The 24,885-nt window shown below is 45.0% G+C and overlaps 1 protein-coding gene and 1 long non-coding RNA gene across 4 annotated transcripts in view; one reads left to right on the plus strand and one right to left on the minus strand.

Moving 5' to 3' along the window:
• The window catches only part of MTHFD1L (methylenetetrahydrofolate dehydrogenase (NADP+ dependent) 1 like), a 1,409,858-nt gene that overhangs the window by 525,388 nt on the left and 859,585 nt on the right, over positions 1-24,885 (plus strand). For all 3 annotated transcript variants that reach the window (XM_085612491.1, XM_085612490.1, XM_085612492.1), the window contains exons 16-17: positions 710-812; positions 1,873-1,949. In XM_085612491.1, coding sequence (XP_085468617.1) covers positions 710-812; positions 1,873-1,949 — 180 coding nt within the window. The remainder of the gene's footprint in view (positions 1-709; positions 813-1,872; positions 1,950-24,885) is intronic.
• The window catches only part of LOC146821500 (uncharacterized), a 223,604-nt gene that overhangs the window by 47,921 nt on the left and 150,798 nt on the right, over positions 1-24,885 (minus strand). The gene's annotated exons all lie outside the window — the stretch shown is intronic.

Here is a 24,885-nt window from a genome sequence, read left to right on the forward strand (position 1 = left end):
TGTGTTGGCCTCCTTGCTTACTGAGCGGCTGGGCCGCACGTGCAGATCTGTGTGCTCTCGAAAAAGAATGTTATTTTCCACTTTGGCTTTTTATTTTCTATTAGTCCACTAAAAAGAATCAAAAACGAGAAGTGTACTCAAAAGATGGTACAAATGTATTGGCCGAGCATTGGTTTTTTATCATCACGAAGCAGGGGCAAATAAAAGCCGCCTCTGCTCTACTCTTGCTGTGGAGTTAGTTAAATGCTCGGCAGATTTTCTTGAATGAAGACAAAGTCTCAAGGGACGATAACTTTTCTCTCCTACTATAATGTTACATTAATTGGTCTGACAGAAGTTTATATGTTGATGATTAGTAGCTACACGTATGCATGCCAACACAAACCGTAATCTGGCCGAAATACTTGGGTTATTTTCCATGTAATCGAGTGTGCTGTCTCACATTGTTTACATTCGCCAGTGTGTCATGGCGGGTGTGGAGAGCTTTCACTGACCGCCTTTCCACTCCCCGACGCCTGCCTCCCCCTAGGGGAGAACATTTATAGTTTGACCCCACAGGATATGATTTACGGCTTTCTGAGCCAGGTGCTTTTAGAGTGTAAATGTTTGGAAAGAAAATACTCTGTGGAAGTGTGAGTGCGTAACGTGCTTAGGCGGAGATTTCAACTAATTCTGTTTTTCTCTTTTACCCCGAACACCCACCATCCAGAGACTGGGAATAAATACATCTGACCCAGCCACCCTGACAACAGATGAAATCAGTGCTTTTGTACGACTTGATATCGACCCCTCGACTATAACCTGGCAGAGAGGTAAGGATTGGACAGACTCGTGGGATCATTTTCATTTTAACCACTTTATTTTTATTTTTGGCTCTTCAGACTCTTATAACAACTCATATCACATTGCGCATTAATAAGCGTAATCAGCTAAGAGGTGATCTAAAACAAACAACATCTTAGCCTAATAATCAGTTTCTTGTGTGGGAGGGGACAGTGCAAGTCGATTGCTTCGTTAAATTCAAGAATTGTAGGTAGGGGTCATCTTTGCCAGTTTTGATTGTCTTATTTTGGGGTGCAAAGAGAGCCGCTGAATCAAACACTGGACGGGTTCTTCCATAATCAATAAATGGATCCCACACCCTTTCCAATTTATCCTGTAAAATGTGGACAGTTGCTTTTGTCTTCTTAGTAATAAAAACATTCCACAATTTACTACACCATATACTCACCGGTGGTGCTGTGTTCTATTTCCATTGGTGGTCTATTGCGAACCTTGAGGCCAATAGCATGTGTCTGTAATTTCCCCGTAGGTGTTTTAAGTGGGTGGGATCCGTCATCTCCTGAATCAACCAGCAAGTCGATCAAGGGACAAGGCATTAAAGTGATGACTGTTTTGCCTTTAATTGTCGACATGACGGTTAGTCAAGTAGGACAGCTAAAAATTTGCCCGGGACATCAGAATAAAAGAGACATCAAAACATGTTGCAACAACTGATGCATGTTTTGATGCCTCTATAACTTTGAGAAGTTTTTTGATTAGTCACAGTGACCGGTTACGTACGATACAGTTAGCATTGAGAGTGAGGTTATGCAAACCTGGGATTTTGGTTAAGTTATTTTTGAAGTTTTGTGCATCTGTTCCAAATTGTGTAAAAAAGGTTGTTAATAGTCTTTGAGTCTAGACGTCCTCTTCTGCAGAGGCGGTGGATTTGTTAGGATTTCCGCAAAGATTGACAAAGGCAGTGTGTGGGTGGCACATCATAAGTCTGAATATCTAATTCTGAAATGACATCTTTTTATCCTATTCCTGGAAGACACAGCACGGACTATCACTCATTTTGGTCTTTTTTGTCTCCCTGGCCTTCTCTAGTCTTGGACACAAATGACCGATTCCTTCGTAAAATTACCATTGGGCAAGCAGGTACAGAGAAGGGATTTTCACGACAGGTATGTGCCATTGCAGAAATTAGTAATATCTTTTGCTAAATTCCCATCCTTCAATAGTGTGTGCTTTTGCTGTTTGACAGCATTGTACTTGTTATATTTTGTGGTTAATCACTGTGGAAAAAAATATACATATGTCTTCAATTGAGAGGTATATAGTATATGTTTAAACTTGATAAATTCACATGGGTAGGTAATGCTTGGTTAAAGTTTTCTACATCCAGAAAACAATTAAAATAGTCCATCTACGTTTTCTTCAGCACAGTTTTGTGGGCGGACGATATTTAGAAAGAATGTATTCTGGACATGTGCTATTTGTGGTCATGAGACTGAAAGGTATAGTCTCAGGAGTGTGGTAAAGTATTTTTCGCAGTAAAAGGGTAAACTCGTTGGACAGTAGTCTATCGGAGAAAGAGTAAATAAAAGGGTAAAAACTGAGTGAATTCCCAGAGGCCTGAGCTGGAATCAGGTGATAAATTCTACTGTACAAGCATGGAGAAAGTTAGATACCCGGCAAAACCAAAGGGGATGATGGACTGAGTGTTGAACATTGCAAGCACTCACCCCCAGTCAACTGCTCTGGGTTTAATCCATCATTCTTTAGCTCACTCCTCCACCCCAGTTCAGACATGGCCATATGCAAATCAGTCTGACCCTGTGCCTCATGGGAACATTCCAGCCCGAACTGCCAAGCCATATCTTCCCTGGACCGGAAACAAGCATCCTGGGACCGGTTTCTGGCTAATCAGCCGTCATTAGCCAGGCTAGCTTGAATCCAGTGGCAAAGTGAGCAAGGGACCCACATCTGGGCATACCCTGCCAACTTAGGGTGAACAAAGCAAAACCAAAGGGGATGATGGACGGAGTATTTGTGAACGAAGAGTAGGTGTGTTTAATATAGCCATTGAAAAGTACTTGTCATATAGGTGGTATGAAAGCACATTGCAATGAATTGGGTATTCCCTAAAAGATTATTGAATCTGTTGGCCTATGTAAAATGTGATTTTTATGGTCATTAATGGATGCAATTTATTTATGCTTTGGGCTATAAAACACTGGCCCAACAGTTCCGCACACGGATTTGGACACTTGAGAACCAAGTGGGAGCAGGATGTGGGCCCCTAGAAAATGTGGGTTCGGAAGAAGCGTTGCTTTACCCAGCAGAAGGTGGCAATAAAAGCCAGTTTCAGACTAGTGCACATCGAAGTGCCCAAGAAAAATGAATGCGTCCTCGTGTAATGCAACTGGTGCTATGTAAATCGCTCTGATACCCGATTCTGGTCATTTTGCGCTATATAAAACTCTGTAAAAATTAAAAAAAAAATCTTCCCAGAGTTAATTTTGCATATGCATGATTGCTTTTATGACGGTGCTTTGAGGTGTCAAATAAAAGAACTCAACTCTGATCATCTCTGTGCTGCTGAACTGATATTTGTGAATTGTACCATTTGAAATGTCCTGTCGCTATCCACATCACCAGGCATAGCTACTCACTATAGTTAAATAAAAATTGAACTGTCCAAATTAAAGGAGAGTACCTGATTAGCAACAGATCAATATTTTACTGCTAAAATACAGATAGTTCAAAAACAACAGGAATACAAGGACTGACTCTACCACAAGGCTTTGGGGCCTTACTAAATGCACACATCTGATGCTTTTTTGGTTGAGCATTACAACAAACCGTTTTTTTAACATTGTATTGGCATTTCTTAATCAGTTATCCCATCCTTTCTAGGTAGGTTTGTAGTCATTACATTGTGAACGTGTAAAAAATATATATAATCAACTGAAGTGCAACTAAATTGTCTCAATCAGCAATCACGCTATTTAGCACAGCTCCTTAGTGTAACTGCTCTTGTAGCGATAACTTACTCTTTTATAAGTCTTGCCCTTGAAGTTCAGATTATGCTTCATCTCTTCAGCCATCCTCCTTGTAAATCACGTAGAAGACCACCTACATCCTCTATCTCAACCCTATTTCCCACCAGACTCCCAAACACCGGTTTGTGTTGTATTACAAACCACCTTCCTAGTTTATCTTAACTACAATCTTTTCAGCTTTCAAGGTAGTAGTTGATAGTGCGTGGTAAATCATTCAGATCTGAAGTTTCCCAAGCTAGCACTATATCTCTGCTTCGACCCATTTTACTGTCTCAGCTGGTGGTGGCACTGCCTATTTCCAGCATCTAGATATCTAGCAGTTGGCTAATAACAGCGACAAACTACTACATTGTTTTCAAACCCTGATCGTTTTGGGATGTGGTTTGCCTCACCACCAAGCAGGTCTCCGGGTCGTATAGGTGGGTCCTACCCATCACTTTAGGCAGCATTGTTGTGATGAATCACCAGTAGTCATCTAGCTTCCAGCTTGATCATACAATGTGAAAAAACGCTGCTCCCTCCTCATTGCATCTAAGACAAGGGTTGGGAATGTTTGAGTCAGTGCAGTGCAGCCTCTCTGAAGTCAAGTATATCTGATGCAAGTCTATAAATTTATAACTGTAAACCAGTAACCATTTTAGTGCCCCTTCTGCGGGATTTATCTTTTTTTTTTTTTTTTTTTTTTTTTTTTGTCCCATGTCTGGTGTATTTTATAAGTTTGTTTATTATATGTGAGGGTCTGCCCCACTAAGTAGCCCATACTCTTCTCTCCGTTCTTCAAACATTTTAAATGTTCTGGCTCCTACAGGTGACCTAATCAAATAATGCCTATTTCTGATCATACAGCTGTCCTTACTGTGCACCCTGTAGCATAGAGGCTCCAAAAACTCCATAGTGGAATATATGGGGCATATGCTACAGCTAATCTGGCTGTTAAAAGCCCGGAAGGCAAAATGCCAAAATGGAATTTCATATATAGGCTTTTCCCCATTGGCGGGGGGATCTCGTCGAGCTAATCCTCGAGTTGAGGGACAGGTTTCTAGGTCAGGAACAAGAGTGATAAGGAGCTAAGATTAGTTGAATGGTACCACTTGTCCACTATGTAGTTCCAGTAAGCTGTTTTCAAGATGGTCTTAGAATTAAAGGGGGAGATGTAAAAGGGCTGCAGACTCAGTTTTGCAAACCAGTCCTTTGGATGACTGAACCACTTAGTCTTGTTGCCTACATCTAGGCTCCAAATTTCAAGGACATTCCTTCTGTACAAATCCAGTTCTTGATTGGACAAGAGTCTGATCCACTAAAGAAGAGGTCATAAGGCAGCAAGGTAATCTATGCTTTTGTGAGCAGTATCACAGATATTAAGGTGAGTGGAAGAAGACTAGGGGAGTTTGAGCAAGGCTTTGAAGAACTTATGCTCTTTTGAATTGATTTTGATTTGGAATTTGAATGTCCCCATGGCCCCGCGCCATAAAGCACTGCAGTTTGAGTTTGGCTCTCTAAACCTTCAAAGCTGGGGTGATCGCCTAAAACTGGGAAGTCTTGTGCATATTTAAGATGCCAGCCGCAGTGTGGGGAATAATCAGGCTGCTTTTAAAACTCTGGGGTGCCCAAGAAAGGGAGCTGGTGGTCCTGACCCCAAAATAGTCAAAGGTTGCGACCGACTGCAAGAGGGTCGGGCCAAGAGTAAGCTGGTACCTTGAATTTCTATGGGCTCTAAAGGCCAGGAGCTTAAGTCTGCTGCAAGTTAATTTCCAGACCTGGACGCACAAAAGTCCTCAAACTTGTTAGTGGTGATAACATGCTCAGAGTTCTAAGCCAGCAAAAATATAGGATACAGCAAAAGGGTGAAAACTCTAAGGTGACCATGTAGAAAAGGTGGGTTTCCTACATCACAACCCCCCTCAAAAAGTACCTGCTCCAGAGTGACCTACAAATTCATTGTCCGCATACAATAGAATTTGAGTTTCATCATAACAGTCTGATTCCTCTACATCTTGAGTTCCTCCGAATCTGGTATTCCAAAGATCTGTTGGGTGTGCAAAGAGCAGAGTTGACAATGGACACCACTTCCTTTCTGTATAAACCAACCATCCAGGATAACTTTGCCAGTCGCATTCTGGCTGTGAGGTTAGTGTATTGTAATTAGTCATCCTAAAAATTTCACAAAATAGCCTCTGTATTGGGAGGAGTAAAGTCTCAATCAGTTGTGTTAAATCCATTTTCCATGGCAATCGCTATGACAACAAATTAACGATCATCAGCATCCCCTAGGCTGTCCATAATGTGGAACTGTCACCTGAGATTATAAGATGTGTACTCTTTGGGCACAAAACCCAACTCGTCTGGGTGTTCCAGAGATGCTGTTACCTTAAGACTGCAAGTAGCCAATTTTTTATTCAATACTTTATTATCTGTATTTAGTACATTCAGGGGTGATATATCCGATCCAACACCACCCAGGCAGGTTTCGGGTGTCCTACAGTCAGACCCTACATAGTGCTTTTAGGCATACTCCCTACTTCTTAGGATGCAGAGTTTTGGGATTAGTTCCTGTACCGAGTATTTTGCCTGCGTTCAATGAGACTATGGCAGCATTCATTTCTACTGTCATGAGTGGTGTGTCCAGTATTTAAAGCTTGTGGGTAAGAGTCACAGCAGCTGACCTTCCTTCACAAAGACCTGGACCTTACATTAAAAGCAGGAAGGGTCTGCCACAGATTGCTGCTCATAATCCCCAAAAAAATAATTGATGGCTGTTAGAGTGTTGTTCTGCTTGGGTTTTCGGATCAGATAGAACCCGCTCATCAGAGCCTCTCTAACCCAGCCAGAACGTTTCCCTCTCCCTAGGGCCTATTCACAACAAGTAACCAGCGATATATATATCTATATATATATACCACCTAAGGACAGGGAATTCCTACTATATATATATATATATATATATATATATATATATATATATATATATGTGTATATATGTATATATATATCTAGACCTCTTATAATACAAGTGGCGGCCTCGCGATCCCAGACGGACCCAGGACTTCCTACCCAGACGGCAGCCTTAGCCTCGCGGTCCCAGACGGACCCAGGACTTCCTACCCAGACGGCAGCATTAGCCTCGCGGTCCCAGACGGACCCAGGACTTCCTACCCAGACGGCAGCCTTAGCCTCGCGGTCCCAGACGGACCCAGGACTTCCTACCCAGACGGCAGCCTTAGCCTCGCGGTCCCAGACGGACCCAGGACTTCCTACCCAGACGGCAGCCTCAGCCTCGCGGTCCCAGACGGACCCAGGACTTCCTACCCAGACGGCAGCCTTAGCCTCGCGGTCCCAGACGGACCCAGGACTTCCTACCCAGACGGCAGCCTCAGCCTCGCGGTCCCAGACGGACCCAGGACTTCCTACCCAGGCGGCAGCCTTAGCCTCGCGGTCCCAGACGGACCCAGGACTTCCTACCCAGACGGCAGCCTCAGCCTCGCGGTCCCAGACGGACCCAGGACTTCCTACCCAGACGGCAGCCTTAGCCTCGCGGTCCCAGACGGACCCAGGACTTCCTACCCAGGCGGCAGCCTCAGCCTCGCGGTCCCAGACGGACCCAGGACTTCCTACCCAGGCGGCAGCCTTAGCCTCGCGGTCCCAGACGGACCCAGGACTTCCTACCCAGACGGCAGCCTCAGTACAAGTTCATCCTATGATTACCATAACATACAACAGGGGAATCAGTTTTACTATTTATCAGATCACACAAGAACTGCCAGTTTGAGCACAACCTGTTCTCTGGTTCGAGGGGCTCCTCTCTCCCTTATTCAGTTACCACTTACCTGATCAGGGTTAACATCTGTTCATGTCAAGTCACAGCTGACTAGAAGAATAGGCTACCCTCTTATACAAGAACACGCAGCACATGTTGATTCACTACAAACTGGATACTTTATTATTCATTATATACGCAATCACATAACATTACTGTGTAACACATAACCTGCAAAGAAAAGTGAAAGATTAGGTTGTACACTCTAATAAGAAAGGGGTCGACATCACCTTAGTCGTATGTAGCCTGCACTCAATGGTCATCTAGGTTCCCTTCTCGTCTGTGCCTCGGCTCGCCTGGAGGTCACACCTCCGTAGTCACGGCTCCCTTCTCCGAGTCACTGGGACCTCTTCCTCATCGGCTACTCTCTCCTCTCTGGCAATTCTGCTAGAAGAGTATCTGTCTCTCGGTTTTTTCTCCGTCTTCAAGTTTGTCATCTGTCTTCCCTGGAATAAGTAGTAGCTTTACTGCTAACGGCTAGATGCCGCCTACGGACTGAAGTAAGTGCCACGTAACTGCCTCAGCCTTTTACTAATATAGAGGTGCATTTCCTCATGGAAAATTCCGGCCCGTAACCTGCCGCCCACCAAATTCTTGTACCTCCCCGTACCAAGGACACTTTCCCAGCCGGCCGGCCTGATGTAGTGTCTTCGGCATGAAGAAAAATACAATCCTTCGATAAGGGCCGGTCTGAACCGGTTCTCTCCAAGCGAATAACACCTCATAACTAAAACATCCCCTTTAACCTAGAAGCATCTCAAGCTGCCGGAGCAGAAAGAAAGATGGAGTCTCTCCCGTTTGAGGCCTACCAGGCCTGAATTCAGCACGGCTCCATGAAATACCCTCACTACAGGGCAGGTTATCCCTAATACTAACGAATCTATCCCCTAGGATATGTGTGCAAGCCCTAATCTATGGGGAAGAACACAGGATCATGTCGAAGTGCCTAGTAAATAGACTTCATTCACTACTCTAACCCTTAGGCTTGAATGGTAAGAGACTGAAGTCACCCTAATCACCCGTCAACACAATAGGGCCGGGAAAATCGAGCAGTACATTTCACCCTTGACTTCAGTCTATTATACATTCATTAAACAGAACTAACATCTGTGGAAGAATAATATGAAACAAAGCTAACTGATCTATGTCTAGTACCAAATTAGCAAAATTGAAGTAGTGAAGGAATACACTGAATAAAGCAACAGATAGAAATCAAAATAGCGATGGTAATCAGAATACCTCCTAATATTTGACGTAACAGATACAAATCAGGTAACCAATTAAAGAGCCAGTCAAACCAGCCCTGGTCAATGTGTTTTCTAACTTCCTCCGTCAAGTCATGTAGCTTGTCAATGTGAGCGCGAATGGATTGTGTATGATCAGACAAGTTAAAACAACAAAGACCCTCAAAATAAGAACAATCGTGTCCATGTTTAAGCAAAAGATAATCAATGGCCGCTCGATTTTGCAAGATGGCTCTCCGTTCACCCTGGGCGTCTAACAGCATGTCAGACAGGACTGTAGAAGTATGATTAATGGATTTTACCATCCAGCAGGCCATTTTCTCAATAGATTTAGCATTATAAACCGCCAAAGCAGGAACACCAATAATTGAAATAGCCAGGCTAAGGTATTCAGACTTGGAATATAAATTCACAGATGAGTCACAATCCTCCTGTAACATCACTGTATCTCGGATCACACGAGAATTGGCATTCGGATGTGACGAGAACATCAGTAAACTGAGTCTCGTAATGGCACAAGGGCCACCAGAAATATTTGCGGGGACATATGGCCAGGAAGTATTACCACATGAGAAAAGCCATCCGGCAGGTAGTAACATCGTGCGATAATGACTAGGGGTAACTACCAAACTCTTGCAAGTCATATTGTTCTGGACCGAAGCACATGTTTTCGGTGTCCTTTGAAAGCACAAAGTTCGCTCATGAAGGGTGAAGGAAGTAGCACCTTTCAATTTTAGACGCAGACATTCAGAAATTGCACTAGGATTACACGTAAGGAAAAAACACATATCTCCTTGTGTGATATTATAGGTAACTATTTGGGACTGGACGGGGGGTATCTGGTCTGGTAGTTCAGTACATAAGGGGCAATACGCATGGGTGGCAAAATCGCCCAGAAGAACATTGGGGCGAGCCTTTGAAATGTTGAAAATATTAGTCAAAGTTTCCAGCGAAGCAGGGACAGCAACCAGACAGGTCGCTAAGATGTCGTGTACAGATCTCATCGGCGTCAAACAAAAGTGAGGGGCATCGGTCACCCTTTTCGCCAGTAAGGTCCAAAAGTTCGATGACGAATCCCACGCAGCGAGGGAACGCGACACTCTGGTGCGTAGCTCATCCCGGGTTGACGGGATTCCTCCTCTCTCGTCGAACCAACCCGAAAATAGTCCGACGACGACACATCCTGCAGCAACAGTCCAAAGAATGATCTGAAAGAGAATCAAATACAGGCATTATTCATTCTCGTAAGTAACATTTGTCAGCCGGGACCGCTTCCCAGCTATCTTTCCCTGGTCTCATAACTAAAATGGTGTTGTCATGACCGGTGGCGATGACCTCTGCTTGTTCAGGGGGATTCTTAGGCGACTGCACCCAAACCCTGGCCCCAGGGTTATCTGTGGAGCCAAAACCTTTCTGGCCTCGTACAGTTAGCAAAGTTGGGGCAGTGCCTTTTACCATCCCACCACTGAAGACAGGCATTATGAGTAATTGAGCCACTCGGTCAGTTCGATGGATCAGCAAGTCAGCCTCACTGCTATTCAGCAGGAGCACCTTAATCTCTCCCTGATAATCACTGTCAATGACCCCTCCAAGTACCTGAATGCCTTTTACAGCCAGCCCCGATCTAGGGGCGATTAATCCAAAATTCCCGGGTGGTATATGAACACCAACACCGGTCGCGATGATGACCCGATCTTTACCTTTTATAACGGTGTCATCCATGGCATACAAGTCTAAACCTGCCGACCCTGGGGGCGCTCTACATGGAGCCAATGCTCCGGAAGTAATTTCCCAGTACATCACAGTCTCTCTGATTTCATTTGGCTGAGCATTAACATTCGGAGGGAACAAACGCATAAGTGGAGAATCAGCATTTAGAAAAGGACGATTATTCAAAATTAATAGCGCTTGGGGCAAAAAGTCTCGCCAATTCTTATATTTGTCATCTGTCAATTTACGCAGCTGCTCCTTCAGCAGACCATTCAATCTCTCCACAAGACCCGAGGCCTGCGGATAGTATGGGATATGAAATACCCAGTCAATATTGTTTTCCACACAGAATTCCTGTACCAATCTTCCACGAAAATGGGATGCATTATCAGATTGAATTTGGAATGGCACACCATAATACATCATAATCAATTCCAATGTTTTAATGGTATTCAATTGGGTAGCTTGCTTACAGGGAAGGGCTACCAACAGGCCACTGTATGTATCAACAATAGTGCAAACATATTGACAATTCCTACTCATGGGAAGTGGACCGATGTAATCAATCTGCCAAATTTGAGCGGGCAGTTTTCCGCGATGTAAATGACCTTTAACAATTTGGGGCACTTTGCGCTGTCTGATATGCTGACAAATGGGACAATGTAAAATAACATTCTTGATCAAATCTAGGGGAATATAAATTCCTCGATCAGCAGCCCACCTGCTAGTGGCTTTCTCTCCAAAATGTCCTGCCTTCTGGTGGGCCCATTTCGCCAATCCCGCAATATCAGAATCTTGCCTGTCCACCACTGCCTCAGCAATTTTAGATTTCTCATCTGCAATGTTATGAAAAAATTTGTCAAGAGGATCTATCGGGGTGTGAGCATCCACATGGAAGATTGTAACAGTACTCTGTGGGAGCATCTCCCAAATCTCCTGCCATAATTCTTTTCCCCACAATTGTTTTGAATGCAATTCCCAATTATGGGAATGCCAAGTCGGTAACCAAACTGCCAGTCCATTGGCAGTAGACCAAGAATCGGTGAAAATATGACATGTGCCAGGTAACTCTTGTTTCAGAACTTGATAAACAGCATAAAGTTCAGCAAATTGACTGCTCTTACCTTCACCAGTTGTGCTCAGCAGTTTTTGTGTGATCGGATTATAGGACACCGCTTTCCAGTGCCGTTTCGTCCCTATGAACCTTGCTGAACCATCCGTAAACCAGACATGGTTTCTGTCCTCTGCGGACAAATCATCAAAAGGTCTACCCCACTTGACAGGAGACTCCTGTACTAAAGGTACGGAACATTCACTCTCAGTCTCAGTCGATGGCGCTCGCGCCACCTGCTCATGTAAAGATGCAACTCCTTTCTGTCCCACACGTGCCCTGTCTTGTATATACCATTTCCATTTAATCACACTCGCCTCTTGAGCATGTCCAATTCGGTGAGTTTTCGGCGAACTCATAACCCACTGCATGATAGGAATTTCAGGTCGCAAAACTATATCATGACCCAAAGTCAGTTGCTCGGTATCCACCAGAGCCCAATAACATGCAAGTAACTGTTTCTCAAAAGGTGTAAAACGCTCACCAGCATCAGGTAACTTTTTGGTCCAGAAACCCAACGGCACTCTACTCCTGCCTTGCTTCTGCCACAAACTCCAATTCGCATAAAGGCCCTGTACAGACACATTCAAATCCACCTCACCATCACGTACGGGCCATAAATCCAAAGCATGTTGAATTGCCTCTTTTGCTAGGTTGAACGCATCTTGCTGTGGTTTATCCCATTCAAATGCATTCTTTTTACGAGTGACACGGTACAAGGGGGCCAATATTTGACTCAAATGAGGAATATGCTGACGCCAAAAACCAAATAAACCAATGAAGCTTTGGGCTTCTTTCCTATTCCTCGGAACTGCAAAATCAAGAATTTTCTGTTTAACCTGAGGGATCACTTCACGGTGTCCTTCATGCCAATTAATACCCAAAAATTTTACAGCCTGGGACGGGCCTTGTAATTTATCCGGATTGATTTCCCAACCTTTCTCACGCAGGCACTCAATGACTCTGTCCAATTGGGTCTGAACTTCCTCTTGTGTTTCGCCTTGGATCAAAACATCATCAATATAATGACACATCTGAATTTGTGGATGAACCGGTACCTCAGCCAAATGCTCTGCCACCAGCCGGTGACATATCGTAGGACTATGCACATAGCCCTGAGGAAGACTTCTAAACGTCATCTGACGCCCATTCCACGTAAAATTGAACTGTTCCTGACACTCAGGGGCAATCGGAATCGAAAAGAAAGCATTAGCAATATCAATGGACGCATACCATGTACCTGGATGTTTTTGGATTCTTTCAATTAGAGTAATGACATCCGGTACCGCAACGGTCAAGGAGGGTGTGTGTTTGTTCAATTCTCGATAATCAACAGTCATACGCCAAGAATTATCACTCTTACGTACAGGCCAAACAGGATTATTCCAAGCAGAAGTAACTGGGGCTATAACACCTGCATCCACCAACTCCTGAATAGTGGTACTAATCTCCTCATGACCACCTGGAATACGATACTGCTTCTGACAAACCACTTTTGTCGCCTGAGGAACTTTTATGGGGGGCATTCGTAAACGACCAACCCGTATAGGCCTGGACGATATATAATGCGTAGTTCCAAATTGGTAACATCCATCATCTAAATGCAAAGTCATTCCTCTCAAAATATCAATTCCAATTATGAATTCCAAGAGTGGCACCACTAGTACAGAGTATTCTTTTCTAGGGATTCTACCTATTCTCATTACAATTAAAGTCTGAACGGCAGGAGTTTCCTTTCCACCTAATCCAGTAATTGTAAAAGACTGACCTGTAAACTTCTTTGATTTTCCATGAATAAGAGTGGCCTCCGCTCCTGTATCCACCAATGCTCGGGCCCTTTGGATATTACGATGTCTCCAATAAATTTCAATATCTACATAGGGTCTATTATCTCTGTGAGCCCATCTGTGTACTGGAGCTTGACCTATTTCCTAGTCATGCTTACTGCATTCTGTGTACCAGGATAAATCAGGATAAAGACTCTCACGTTTCTTAGGTATCGGTACCTCCTGTTCATATCCATTCCCAGTACGAAATGGATTCGTGTCATCTGCATTGCACTGCTGGTTTCGATCGGCCAAACTATGACGATCCTCTCTCCTCCTCAACTCAGGGGATTGATCCCTATCATCTCTACGTCTGCTGTAAACATAATCATTTTTTCCCCTCTCTCTTTCCTCTTCTCTCTCTGTCTCTCTCACGACGGGGGGACATATCACGTACATAACGTCGATCATCACGACGAACAGAGCGCCCACGGCGGTCGTCATCACCGCTACCGTCAGAACCACCACGATCACACTCAGTCATCCGAACACGCCGGGCACCCTCCTTCCGATCCAAGCCACGTTTGCGAAACAACTCCCACAAACGAGCAGTAGTCTCACCGTCCATGTCCTCCCTCCGCACACCATCGGCCAGAAGACCAGAAAAGATATCACGTCTAGTAAGTTTATTGTCACCAGGAGTACGAGTGTCAGGCCGGGACTGACGTTCAGGTTTAAACCACTCACCCAACTCACCGAGTTGGCGTACCGATTCCAGTACCGTAGATAACACGTTACCAGTCTGATTAATCAATAAAGTCATCATGACCTGCTTATAAGCAACAGGGGAAGAACGAATAATACGATTCCGCACAGAAGATGTCAACGAACCATCAAGCAACCTGTCAGCAGTACCCAGAAAAATTGCCGTTTTCATCACCTCCTCTTTGAGACGTTGTGCAGCGTCACGCAAAGTATACCACGGTTTGTCATTCACAGGCCAATCAGACTCAGTAGGATACTTTATATTACAACCCTCAGTCGCCAATTGAAGTAAAGAAATTTGACCACCACCATTATAGTTACGAAAATGATCCTGTACAGTAGAATCCGAACTCAAGGAACAAAACTTCAAACAATCGCCATTATCTAACATAATGCCAGCAGCGCCCAGTTCATAAAGGCGCACCATCCATGTGAGCAAGGTCTCACCAGCTCGCTGCCGAAATCGCTGTAAAATATCACTAATTTCCTGTTGAGTAAAGTCCTCTAAAGAGTCTAAAGAAACACCCTGCGGAGCAGCGGGAGACTGCTGCAACTTCCGACGAAAAACTGGATGCGCCGAGACCGCGGGATGAGCATCACAAGGAGCTCGACCAGTACACGTAGAGGAACAATCAGTGGAAGAAGCATCAACCCCGCTCGAAGGACGAGCGCAATCACGGGGTGCACCATCAGAGGCGCAAGAAGCAGATGTACAAGCACGGCCGGAGCGAGAGGACTCGCGCTTGACAGATTCCTCACCCGAGGAATAAGAATCACTCGAATTCCAGATATTACCATCCCATTCATCAGGATTCCAATCCAGTCCGGCTTTCGCCACGACCAGACGCACCTTTCGCGTCGAAACCCGACCGCGCCGATTCTTGTATTTATAACGAGCAATTCGCACAGCCGCCCTCTCGGCAATAGTCTGGTAAGTCTCAAGTTTATCAGCAAGCAACTTATTTTGACACCGCAACAAAGTATGAGAATTCTGAATCTCAACAAAGTGCGCTTCCACATCCGTAAGAGATATCTGTAGCTTCAACAACCTCTCATGCAGAATCCTGTACGCAGACAGAACAATCCAACCTCTGCGCCCCAAAATGGGAATCTCCTCACCCTTCGAGATGGGTGCCTTCTGTAAACAAGCAATCACATTAGCCGGCTCCGCCAGCTCCAAAGAAGAATTCCAATTCTCACTCAAACCAGTAGAATCAGCCCACTCACGGGCTAAGGCTTCATAAGGCGTTGAATCCCATCCGGGAATATCAACGGGCAACTTAAAAGTAGATTTTGACTTTCTAGAAAACATCGTGAAAAAGAAAGAAGATAAGAAAGAAAAAGAAAAAAAAAAAGAAGAAGAAAAACTATACACACAAGTATACCACAAATAATATACAAACAAAACCACGCACACGCCGAAAGCAAACACGAGACAACACGACGCACACAGGTTTCGAAAACGGTTTGTGACGCCAAATGTTCTGCTTGGGTTTTCGGATCAGATAGAACCCGCTCATCAGAGCCTCTCTAACCCAGCCAGAACGTTTCCCTCTCCCTAGGGCCTATTCACAACAAGTAACCACCGATATATATATCTATATATATATATACCACCTAAGGACAGGGAATTCCTAATATATATATATATATATATATATATATATATATCTAGACCTCTTATAATACAAGTGGCGGCCTCGCGATCCCAGACGGACCCAGGACTTCCTACCCAGACGGCAGCCTTAGCCTCGCGGTCCCAGACGGACAAAGGACTTCCTACCCAGACGGCAGCCTTAGCCTCGCGGTCCCAGACGGACCCAGGACTTCCTACCCAGACGGCAGCCTTAGCCTCGCGGTCCCAGACGGACCCAGGACTTCCTACCCAGACGGCAGCCTTAGCCTCGCGGTCCCAGACGGACCCAGGACTTCCTACCCAGACGGCAGCCTTAGCCTCGCGGTCCCAGACGGACCCAGGACTTCCTACCCAGACGGCAGCCTTAGCCTCGCGGTCCCAGACGGACCCAGGACTTCCTACCCAGACGGCAGCCTTAGCCTCGCGGTCCCAGACGGACCCAGGACTTCCTACCCAGACGGCAGCCTCAGCCTCGCGGTCCCAGACGGACCCAGGACTTCCTACCCAGACGGCAGCCTCAGCCTCGCGGTCCCAGACGGACCCAGGACTTCCTACCCAGACGGCAGCCTTAGCCTCGCGGTCCCAGACGGACCCAGGACTTCCTACCCAGACGGCAGCCTCAGCCTCGCGGTCCCAGACGGACCCAGGACTTCCTACCCAGGCGGCAGCCTTAGCCTCGCGGTCCCAGACGGACCCAGGACTTCCTACCCAGACGGCAGCCTCAGCCTCGCGGTCCCAGACGGACCCAGGACTTCCTACCCAGACGGCAGCCTTAGCCTCGCGGTCCCAGACGGACCCAGGACTTCCTACCCAGACGGCAGCCTTAGCCTCGCGGTCCCAGACGGACCCAGGACTTCCTACCCAGACGGCAGCCTCAGTCTCGCGGTCCCAGACGGACCCAGGACTTCCTACCCAGGCGGCAGCCTTAGCCTCGCGGTCCCAGACGGACCCAGGACTTCCTACCCAGACGGCAGCCTCAGTACAAGTTCATCCTATGATTACCATAACATACAACAGGGGAATCAGTTTTACTATTTATCAGATCACACAAGAACTGCCAGTTTGAGCACAACCTGTTCTCTGGTTCGAGGGGCTCCTCTCTCCCTTATTCAGTTACCACTTACCTGATCAGGGTTAACATCTGTTCATGTCAAGTCACAGCTGACTAGAAGAATAGGCTACCCTCTTATACAAGAACACGCAGCACATGTTGATTCACTACAAACTGGATACTTTATTATTCATTATATACGCAATCACATAACATTACTGTGTAACACATAACCTGCAAAGAAAAGTGAAAGATTAGGTTGTACACTCTAATAAGAAAGGGGTCGACATCACCTTAGTCGTATGTAGCCTGCACTCAATGGTCATCTAGGTTCCCTTCTCGTCTGTGCCTCGGCTCGCCTGGAGGTCACACCTCCGTAGTCACGGCTCCCTTCTCCGAGTCACTGGGACCTCTTCCTCATCGGCTACTCTCTCCTCTCTGGCAATTCTGCTAGAAGAGTATCTGTCTCTCGGTTTTTTCTCCGTCTTCAAGTTTGTCATCTGTCTTCCCTGGAATAAGTAGTAGCTTTACTGCTAACGGCTAGATGCCGCCTACGGACTGAAGTAAGTGCCACGTAACTGCCTCAGCCTTTTACTAATATAGAGGTGCATTTCCTCATGGAAAATTCCGGCCCGTAACCTGCCGCCCACCAAATTCTTGTACCTCCCCGTACCAAGGACACTTTCCCAGCCGGCCGGCCTGATGTAGTGTCTTCGGCATGAAGAAAAATACAATCCTTCGATAAGGGCCGGTCTGAACCGGTTCTCACCAAGCGAATAACACCTCATAACTAAAACATCCCCTTTAACCTAGAAGCATCTCAAGCTGCCGGAGCAGAAAGAAAGATGGAGTCTCTCCCGTTTGAGGCCTACCAGGCCTGAATTCAGCACGGCTCCATGAAATACCCTCACTACAGGGCAGGTTATCCCTAATACTAACGAATCTATCCCCTAGGATATGTGTGCAAGCCCTAATCTATGGGGAAGAACACAGGATCATGTCGAAGTGCCTAGTAAATAGACTTCATTCACTACTCTAACCCTTAGGCTTGAATGGTAAGAGACTGAAGTCACCCTAATCACCCGTCAACACAATAGGGCCGGGAAAATCGAGCAGTACAAGTGTAATGGATCATGTCATGACATCCAAGCAGTGCCGCTACTGACGACCTATCTGTTTGTTTGTTAACAATGTGGCTGTCGTGTCCCCTTCAGGGTGTATCCTGCCAGTATATTGCCTTAAGTTCATGTACCTATGTTTCTCTAGGGTCTTATCATACCTGTTCCTATTGATCAGTAATCACTTCTATGAGTTATCTTTAAATACTTGAATCTCTTGCCCCTTCATGGTCTCTTCCAACGACCTCAATTCTCTCTCCAGTATTGGTCTAACCCCATATTCAGTTTTCATGCACATCCCCCTTACCATTACTCTGAATTACACCTCCACTGTACTGACAACGTTCAACGATCCCTTATTTTCTGTGGTAAAAAAAGGATCACTGCTTTTAATGGATTAAGTTCTTGATATTAATGATATGCGCGAGCTGAGCGGGCGCACTCAACTCTTTTGGTATTAAATAATGCATTGTTTTATTCTGACTTGTGTTCCATGTGCACAGTTCAGATTGTCTGCTAGGATCCCATTAAAGCAGATTGAGCTGTTGGGATCTGAGGTGGCAGAACAATCTGTGTTGTGGGCTTGATGTGCAGAAGTAAACCTACTTTAAATATATCTTCACTCCCGGTGCATCCGTTTCATCTTGGCGACGAGTTGCTGGTGCTAATCAGCCCACCGACACTGCTCTGGATTTCGTTTATTTTTTTGTCGTCTGGTGCCGACTCTGCAGTTTTGATTGGGCACAGTGAAGACTCACACCACCAGGCTGTCTTACAGTGCTAATCTGGCACCAAGCTGCCCATCAGCATTAATTTGCCTCACAGCAGACACTCGCATTAGCAGGCTGCCCTTCGGTGCTAATTCGGCTCCAGGCTGCCCTTTCGCATTATTTGGTCCCATGGTGGCAATGCGCAAAACCAGGCAGCATGTCTCATGACTTCATTGTCAGGCGCGCTTGGTTGCCTGAGCAACATGTTATCACGCTGCACGTCACAGGCGGCCGTCTTCTTTTGGGGATAATCTAGCATTTTTAACATTGGTTTGTCTGCACAATCAGTGACAGGCACACCACAATTTAAAATTCTACGCTCCTCACAGCTTCTCAAGGCTTGCCTACATTTTCGGTGACAGGCACACCACCAGTTGGAACCGGCACGTTCAGATATTGTTTAGTTTGCCTGCAGGCTCGGTGACTGCATACCATTTGGTTAAACTTTATTATTTTAACTGTGCTTGCCTGCATTCTCGGTAATAGGCACACCATTTGTTTAAAGTTGTATAATATTTCAACTAAGCTTGCCTGCACTTTTGGTGACAGGCACATCACACACCATCTTAGTCTTCGCAGTATTGCTAATTTTTCCTTGTTTTGATGTCCTCCTATAATGTTAGTCATAACTATGCCGTGGCAAATTCTTAATTAACACTCACTCAACGTCCATGTTTTTTAAATCATCCTGGATAACCTGCAAAAAAATAGGTACATTGGTTCAGATTATTTGAGAAGCATCTTGTCACCATTAATGCCACCAGCTACAGCCCTGCTCGCAAATTTGCTTTGTTGTTTGGTAGCCTTGGTCATGCTGCACAGCAAATTGTTGACAGTTTGCCACCCATTGCTGCACCATCTGGTGATGGTCAATGGAATATATATCTGGAAGCTATTTCTAGATTACGCAAGCAATTCTCTGAAGAACCAAACATAATGCTTGAACGCCATGCGTTTTTCAAACACAGGCAGCAGGCAGAAGAAAATGTTGAGGCATATGTCTCCGCTCTGAGTCTTGGCATTCACGTGTGAGTTTGGTACTAACTTGGATAGTTACATTTGTGACCTATTTGTTTCCAATTGTGCTTCTAGTAAAGTGCAGGAAAGACTCCTAAGTTGTAGAAACCCAACACTAAATGACGTTCTTGACGTCTCCAAGAGTATTGAGAGACCTTATTTCCTCAAAAAGTTTACACTCCGATTCTGCTACTGTGAACGTCGTTTCGACCACTGAGGAGTGCAGTGCATCGGTGTGCCCCATTACTACTAAGGGAAAGCCGGTTAAAAGTTTGGGCAAGAAAAGTTTTGGTTCTTGCTATAGATGCAGATCCAAGACTCACCTTAGTAACTCTCCAAGTTGCCCTGCAATTGGCAGGAAGTGTATTCTTTGCAAAAACATTTGGTCACTTTCAAAGTGTCTGTAGGAGTGTGAAACACACAGCAAAAGTTGGAAGTGTGGATGTGGTGACTTGCTGATACTCTTAATAATGTTATTCTAACTCTGGATTGTGTTCATCAGGATTTGCCTGCTAAAGGTCTCTTGTGCGAGAGTCAGATTGATGATGTTAAGTTAATGGACATGGCAAACTCAGGGTCACCCATAACCATTTTAATAGACTCCACATTTCATGATTTTTGCGGTCTTGATCACACCCTGTGTCCCACTAATATCAATCCAAAAGCTTTTGGGGAAAAGGATATTTAGATAACTGGGTTATTGTAAAGCTAAAGTGGCATGTCTTGGCAGGGAGACTCTAACCAGAAGTCTGTTGCTATTAAGAGCAGGAACATTGTCAGGTGGCAAGACCTAGCAAGAATGGGTTTGCTGCTGGTTCTGGGTTCAGTCAATCCAGTGGTATTGTGGGAGATGCCCATCTCCTAGGTTGGTAATCCCCAGGAGTCTATTAACAGCATTTTGTCACAGGATTTGTACATAAAATCAACTTACTTCCCAACTCTCAGCCCGTTTCCCAGTAGTTTCGCCCTGTTCCCTTCAGTGCTAGAAAGGAACTAAAGAGCACTCTCAATGAGTTATTTGCTCCGGGAGTCATAGAAGCCACGGATTCTTCACAGTGGGTGGCGCCCATTGTTGTAGTGTACAAGAATACTGATGACATTATGCTATTTGCAGACTTGCGCGCTCTCAACAGTATTATCATGGTGGACTGCCACCCACTACCCAAAATAAAGGATCTACTGGCTTGTTTAGGAGGAGCATTCCACCATTGACCTTAGGTCAGCGTAGCACCAGGTTGCCCTCTCTTCTGAATCACAGGATCTGACTACATTTATGACCCCATGTGGTGTGTTCAAATACCTTACGCTTCCATTTTGTCTGGCGTCTGCCGCCAGCGAGTTCCAAATGCTTATGGATAGCTTATATAGCTGATGTGCAGGCATATCAGGCAGACATGTTGATGTATGCCAAGGATTTGGCAGAACATAACAGGATTCTTAGGAAAGTGTTATTGATCCTGTTACAGAGAGGTATGACAGTAAAACTGGAGAAGTGCAAAGTTTGTAACCAATGAGTTGGAATATCCGGGACATACTATTTCTTGTGATGGCAATAAAACCAAGGAATCTCTGATGCTAAAGCTCCTATGGACAAAGATGCGCTACGCTCTTTTCTTGGGTTGACGAAATATTACGTGTGGTTTGTTCCTGGATATGCTTTGTCTGTGGAGCCGCTCAGAATTTTGCTTAGGAAAGGGGCAAAGATTTGTATGGTCTGATGAGCAGATCACAGCTTTTGAAAGTATCAAAAGTAATTGTTACGGCACTAGCACTGAGTGCATTTTGTGAGTGACACAGGTCTCTTATTACTGTGGATGCAAGTGCTCATGATCTGGGTGTGGTGCTTAGTCAGAAGATTGTTTGGAAGTTATTAAACTGTTGCCTTTGCCTCTAGGTCCCTCAAGTCATACTAGCGCCAGTGCAGCACTATAGAACGCAAAGCTTTAGCGAGTGCTTGGGTGGTCCACAAATTTTAAACTTATTTGGGGAACAAGTTTTGAGTTGGTTACAGACCATAAACCTTTGGTACATATATTTTCCAATTGTATGCATGGTAACATGTCCTCTATGCTCGCCAGATTGGTCTCAAAGTTGCAAGAGTACAACTTTATCCTCAGCCACATTCAAGGTGGAAAGAACTTTATTGCCGATTGTTTGTCACGCATGGCACTTGATGAGAAAGAGGACACCTCTGTTATAGATGATGAGTGTGTTTCCTTGGTTGATGTTATCTCTCAGTAGACGTCTGTAATAAGTGAGCAAGACTGGATCAGTGCCTCTGATGAGGATGTTGTTTTGCGCAAGGTGATTGAGTACACTGTGCAAGGATGGCTTGAGGCAAGGAATTTGGAAGGTGATTTAAAGACATTTCCTCAGATCTCCGATGAGCTGTCTGTGGAAATTGAATTTGTTCTTAGGGGAGACCACTTTGTACCACCTTCTAGGGCACGCAACATTATTTATTTCCAGGCTCACGAAGGACCTATAGGCAGCACCAAAACATGCATGAAGATCAAGCCGCATTATTGTTGGCCTGCATGGACAGTCAAATCAATGATTAATAAGTGCCCTGAGTGTCTGTTGTCTGACAAGCATTGGAGAAGTATGTGGACTCCACTGTGTCCCACTCCGTTCCCTGAGAGGGCGTGGAAGAAGTTGGGTTTAGATTTCTCAGGCCCTTACTCCACTTTACCCAGCCACATGAGGTGCACAATTCTACTTATTGATTATCATACAAAGTGGATGTATCGTGCATTTGTGGAATCTCCTGATACACAAGTAGTCATAAAATCTTTGAACGTATCTTTGTGCTGGAAGTGTACCTGAATGTTTGGGCACAAATAATGGCAGCCACTTCCTGTCTGAACGCATGAGAAATTTCTTGTCTAGCATGGACATTAAGCACCTCAAGGTCGCCTTATAATCGCCATCTTCCAATGGACTTGTTGAGCATGCCAACAGGCTTATTAAAGAAGAGGTGCTAACGGCTCTAGCTTCGGATCAGGATGTGGCTACATTTGGTGATCTGAAAGTTTGGGGCAATAATACCTCTCCTCATTGCACCACTGAAGTCACCCCTTTTTCATTTGCTGAAAGGCAGGAATGTTCACACATGCTTGTATCCGATGAAGTTGAGCGAGAAAACACACAAATTGTGAAATGAATCCATCCAAGGATTTAGTGGCCTCTTGGGTTGGTTCACAGCAGGCTGTTGTGAAGTTGAGGTTTGATGGTGGACACAGTAAACCAATTGTAGGTGTGGCAACAGGTGATTGGGTACTGATCAAGAATCTTATTAAGACAAGGTAAAGTGGAGTCTAAGTTTTCTGCTCCCGTGCAGGTGGATAGAGTAAGCGAAGGTGCTGCACTCATTCTGGAGAAGGGTTGGTGGAACAAGAGGCAGATGCTTAAATTGCTCCAGGTCAAGTAGCTATTATGTGCAAAAGGAGAGATCTGGTCCAAAATGCAGATAAGGCACAATGGCTTCAACCTAACCTACAGCCTTCCTTGTACAAACAATTGGAGGTTAGTGAGGGAGGCATCGCATCTGAGAGCACAAGAACTGTTCCTGAGAGCACAAGTATGAGTTTGGTGGGTTCTCATGTTCGGAGAATTCCCCAAAAGTTTGATTTTGTATTCATGTAACCTGTACTTCCCCTTTTGTATAAGTAGTTATTTTGCTGTTCAGATCAAAAGGGGGAAGATGATGTAATGGATCAAGTTCTTGTTCTAAATGATGTGCGCAAGCTGAGTAGGCGTGCTCAGCTCATTTGATATTAAATAATGCATTGTTCTGACTTGTGTTCCATGTCCACAGTTCAGAATGTCTGCTAGGGTCTCATTTTAGTGGACTGAGCTCTTGGGGTCTTATCTGGCAGGACATGATGTGTTGGTGGCTTGATGTAAAGAAATAAACCTACCTTTAATATATCTCTGCTTCCAGTGCACCCATTTCACTGCTTTAAACAGGATCTCACTGTATGGATCTCTGTTGATATATATGCTAGTGCCTTATGCCATGTTGTGGTCTATATCAAGGAAACCTGCTCGGACATTGTCTTACCTAGGTATTCTATAGCCAAAGTGTGTCTGACTTTGACATGATATGAGAAACCTGTCCAATTTATTTTAGAGATTGTGGACAGGAGAATTTACAAGAACTCCCTATCATTCGCGTGAGAATCCCTTCAGGGCTCACACAGGTTCCAGTCTTCTTTCCAGGCCCTAAACTATAGTATCAACTTGATATTAGGTGCCTCAGGAAGAAGGGAGAAAGACCTATCTTGTGCAGTGTCAGCGATACAGTTAGTGTCCCCCGTAAATTAGTGGGGCCCCCAAACTAGTGAGATCTTCAGCTAGGTGTCATTTAGGAACTGAATGGGTGCTGGCTTGTAGGCCAAACAGGACTGCCACTTTTACATCCAGCCTACCCTTGAGCCAGACATATCTGCTTTTAGTGTTCACCCTATGGTCATCGCACTGGAAAGAGATCCAAACAAGAACTCCCTTCACAGTATCTGGTTAACTTTTATGTCTTCACAAATGCCTCAGCGACTTACGCTCCTCCTCCTCAAATAGGAGTCTCCTGCAACAAAGTTGTGTGAATCTCTCTGTACTTCAAGTGTGCATAAACCTTGTGTCTTTTAGCTGATGTGGCACCACAAAAAAAGATAGACAGAATGCTCAGTATTGTTAATCATTTACTCCCGTACAGAGATCTGAGCCTGAGGTGACATGGTGAGCAAAAAACATGATGGATTTAACTCAGATTTGTGAGTGGGGGTGATACGAACCACCTTAACCAGTCACGCCTAAAACTATTTGTGATATTGATTACCTCCTTGACTTGTGTTAATTCAGTTTCTTTTGTGTTGGCCATCATTTGGGTTCGTCAGGATTCTACTTCCCAACTTGTAACACAATTTTCTCTTCTATCCATTTGTTTGCTACAATAGATGCTTTTGCTTCCACTTTGCCAGAAATAGAAGCCTATTTTTTGACTCCCATGTCCTGCAGTGTCTGCTTCAGCCCAGAAGTTATTGCCAGTATCGTA

The sequence above is a fragment of the Triturus cristatus genome, chromosome 6 (genome assembly GCF_964204655.1).
Source record: "Triturus cristatus chromosome 6, aTriCri1.1, whole genome shotgun sequence".
In the NCBI taxonomy this organism is placed as follows: domain Eukaryota; kingdom Metazoa; phylum Chordata; class Amphibia; order Caudata; family Salamandridae; genus Triturus; species Triturus cristatus.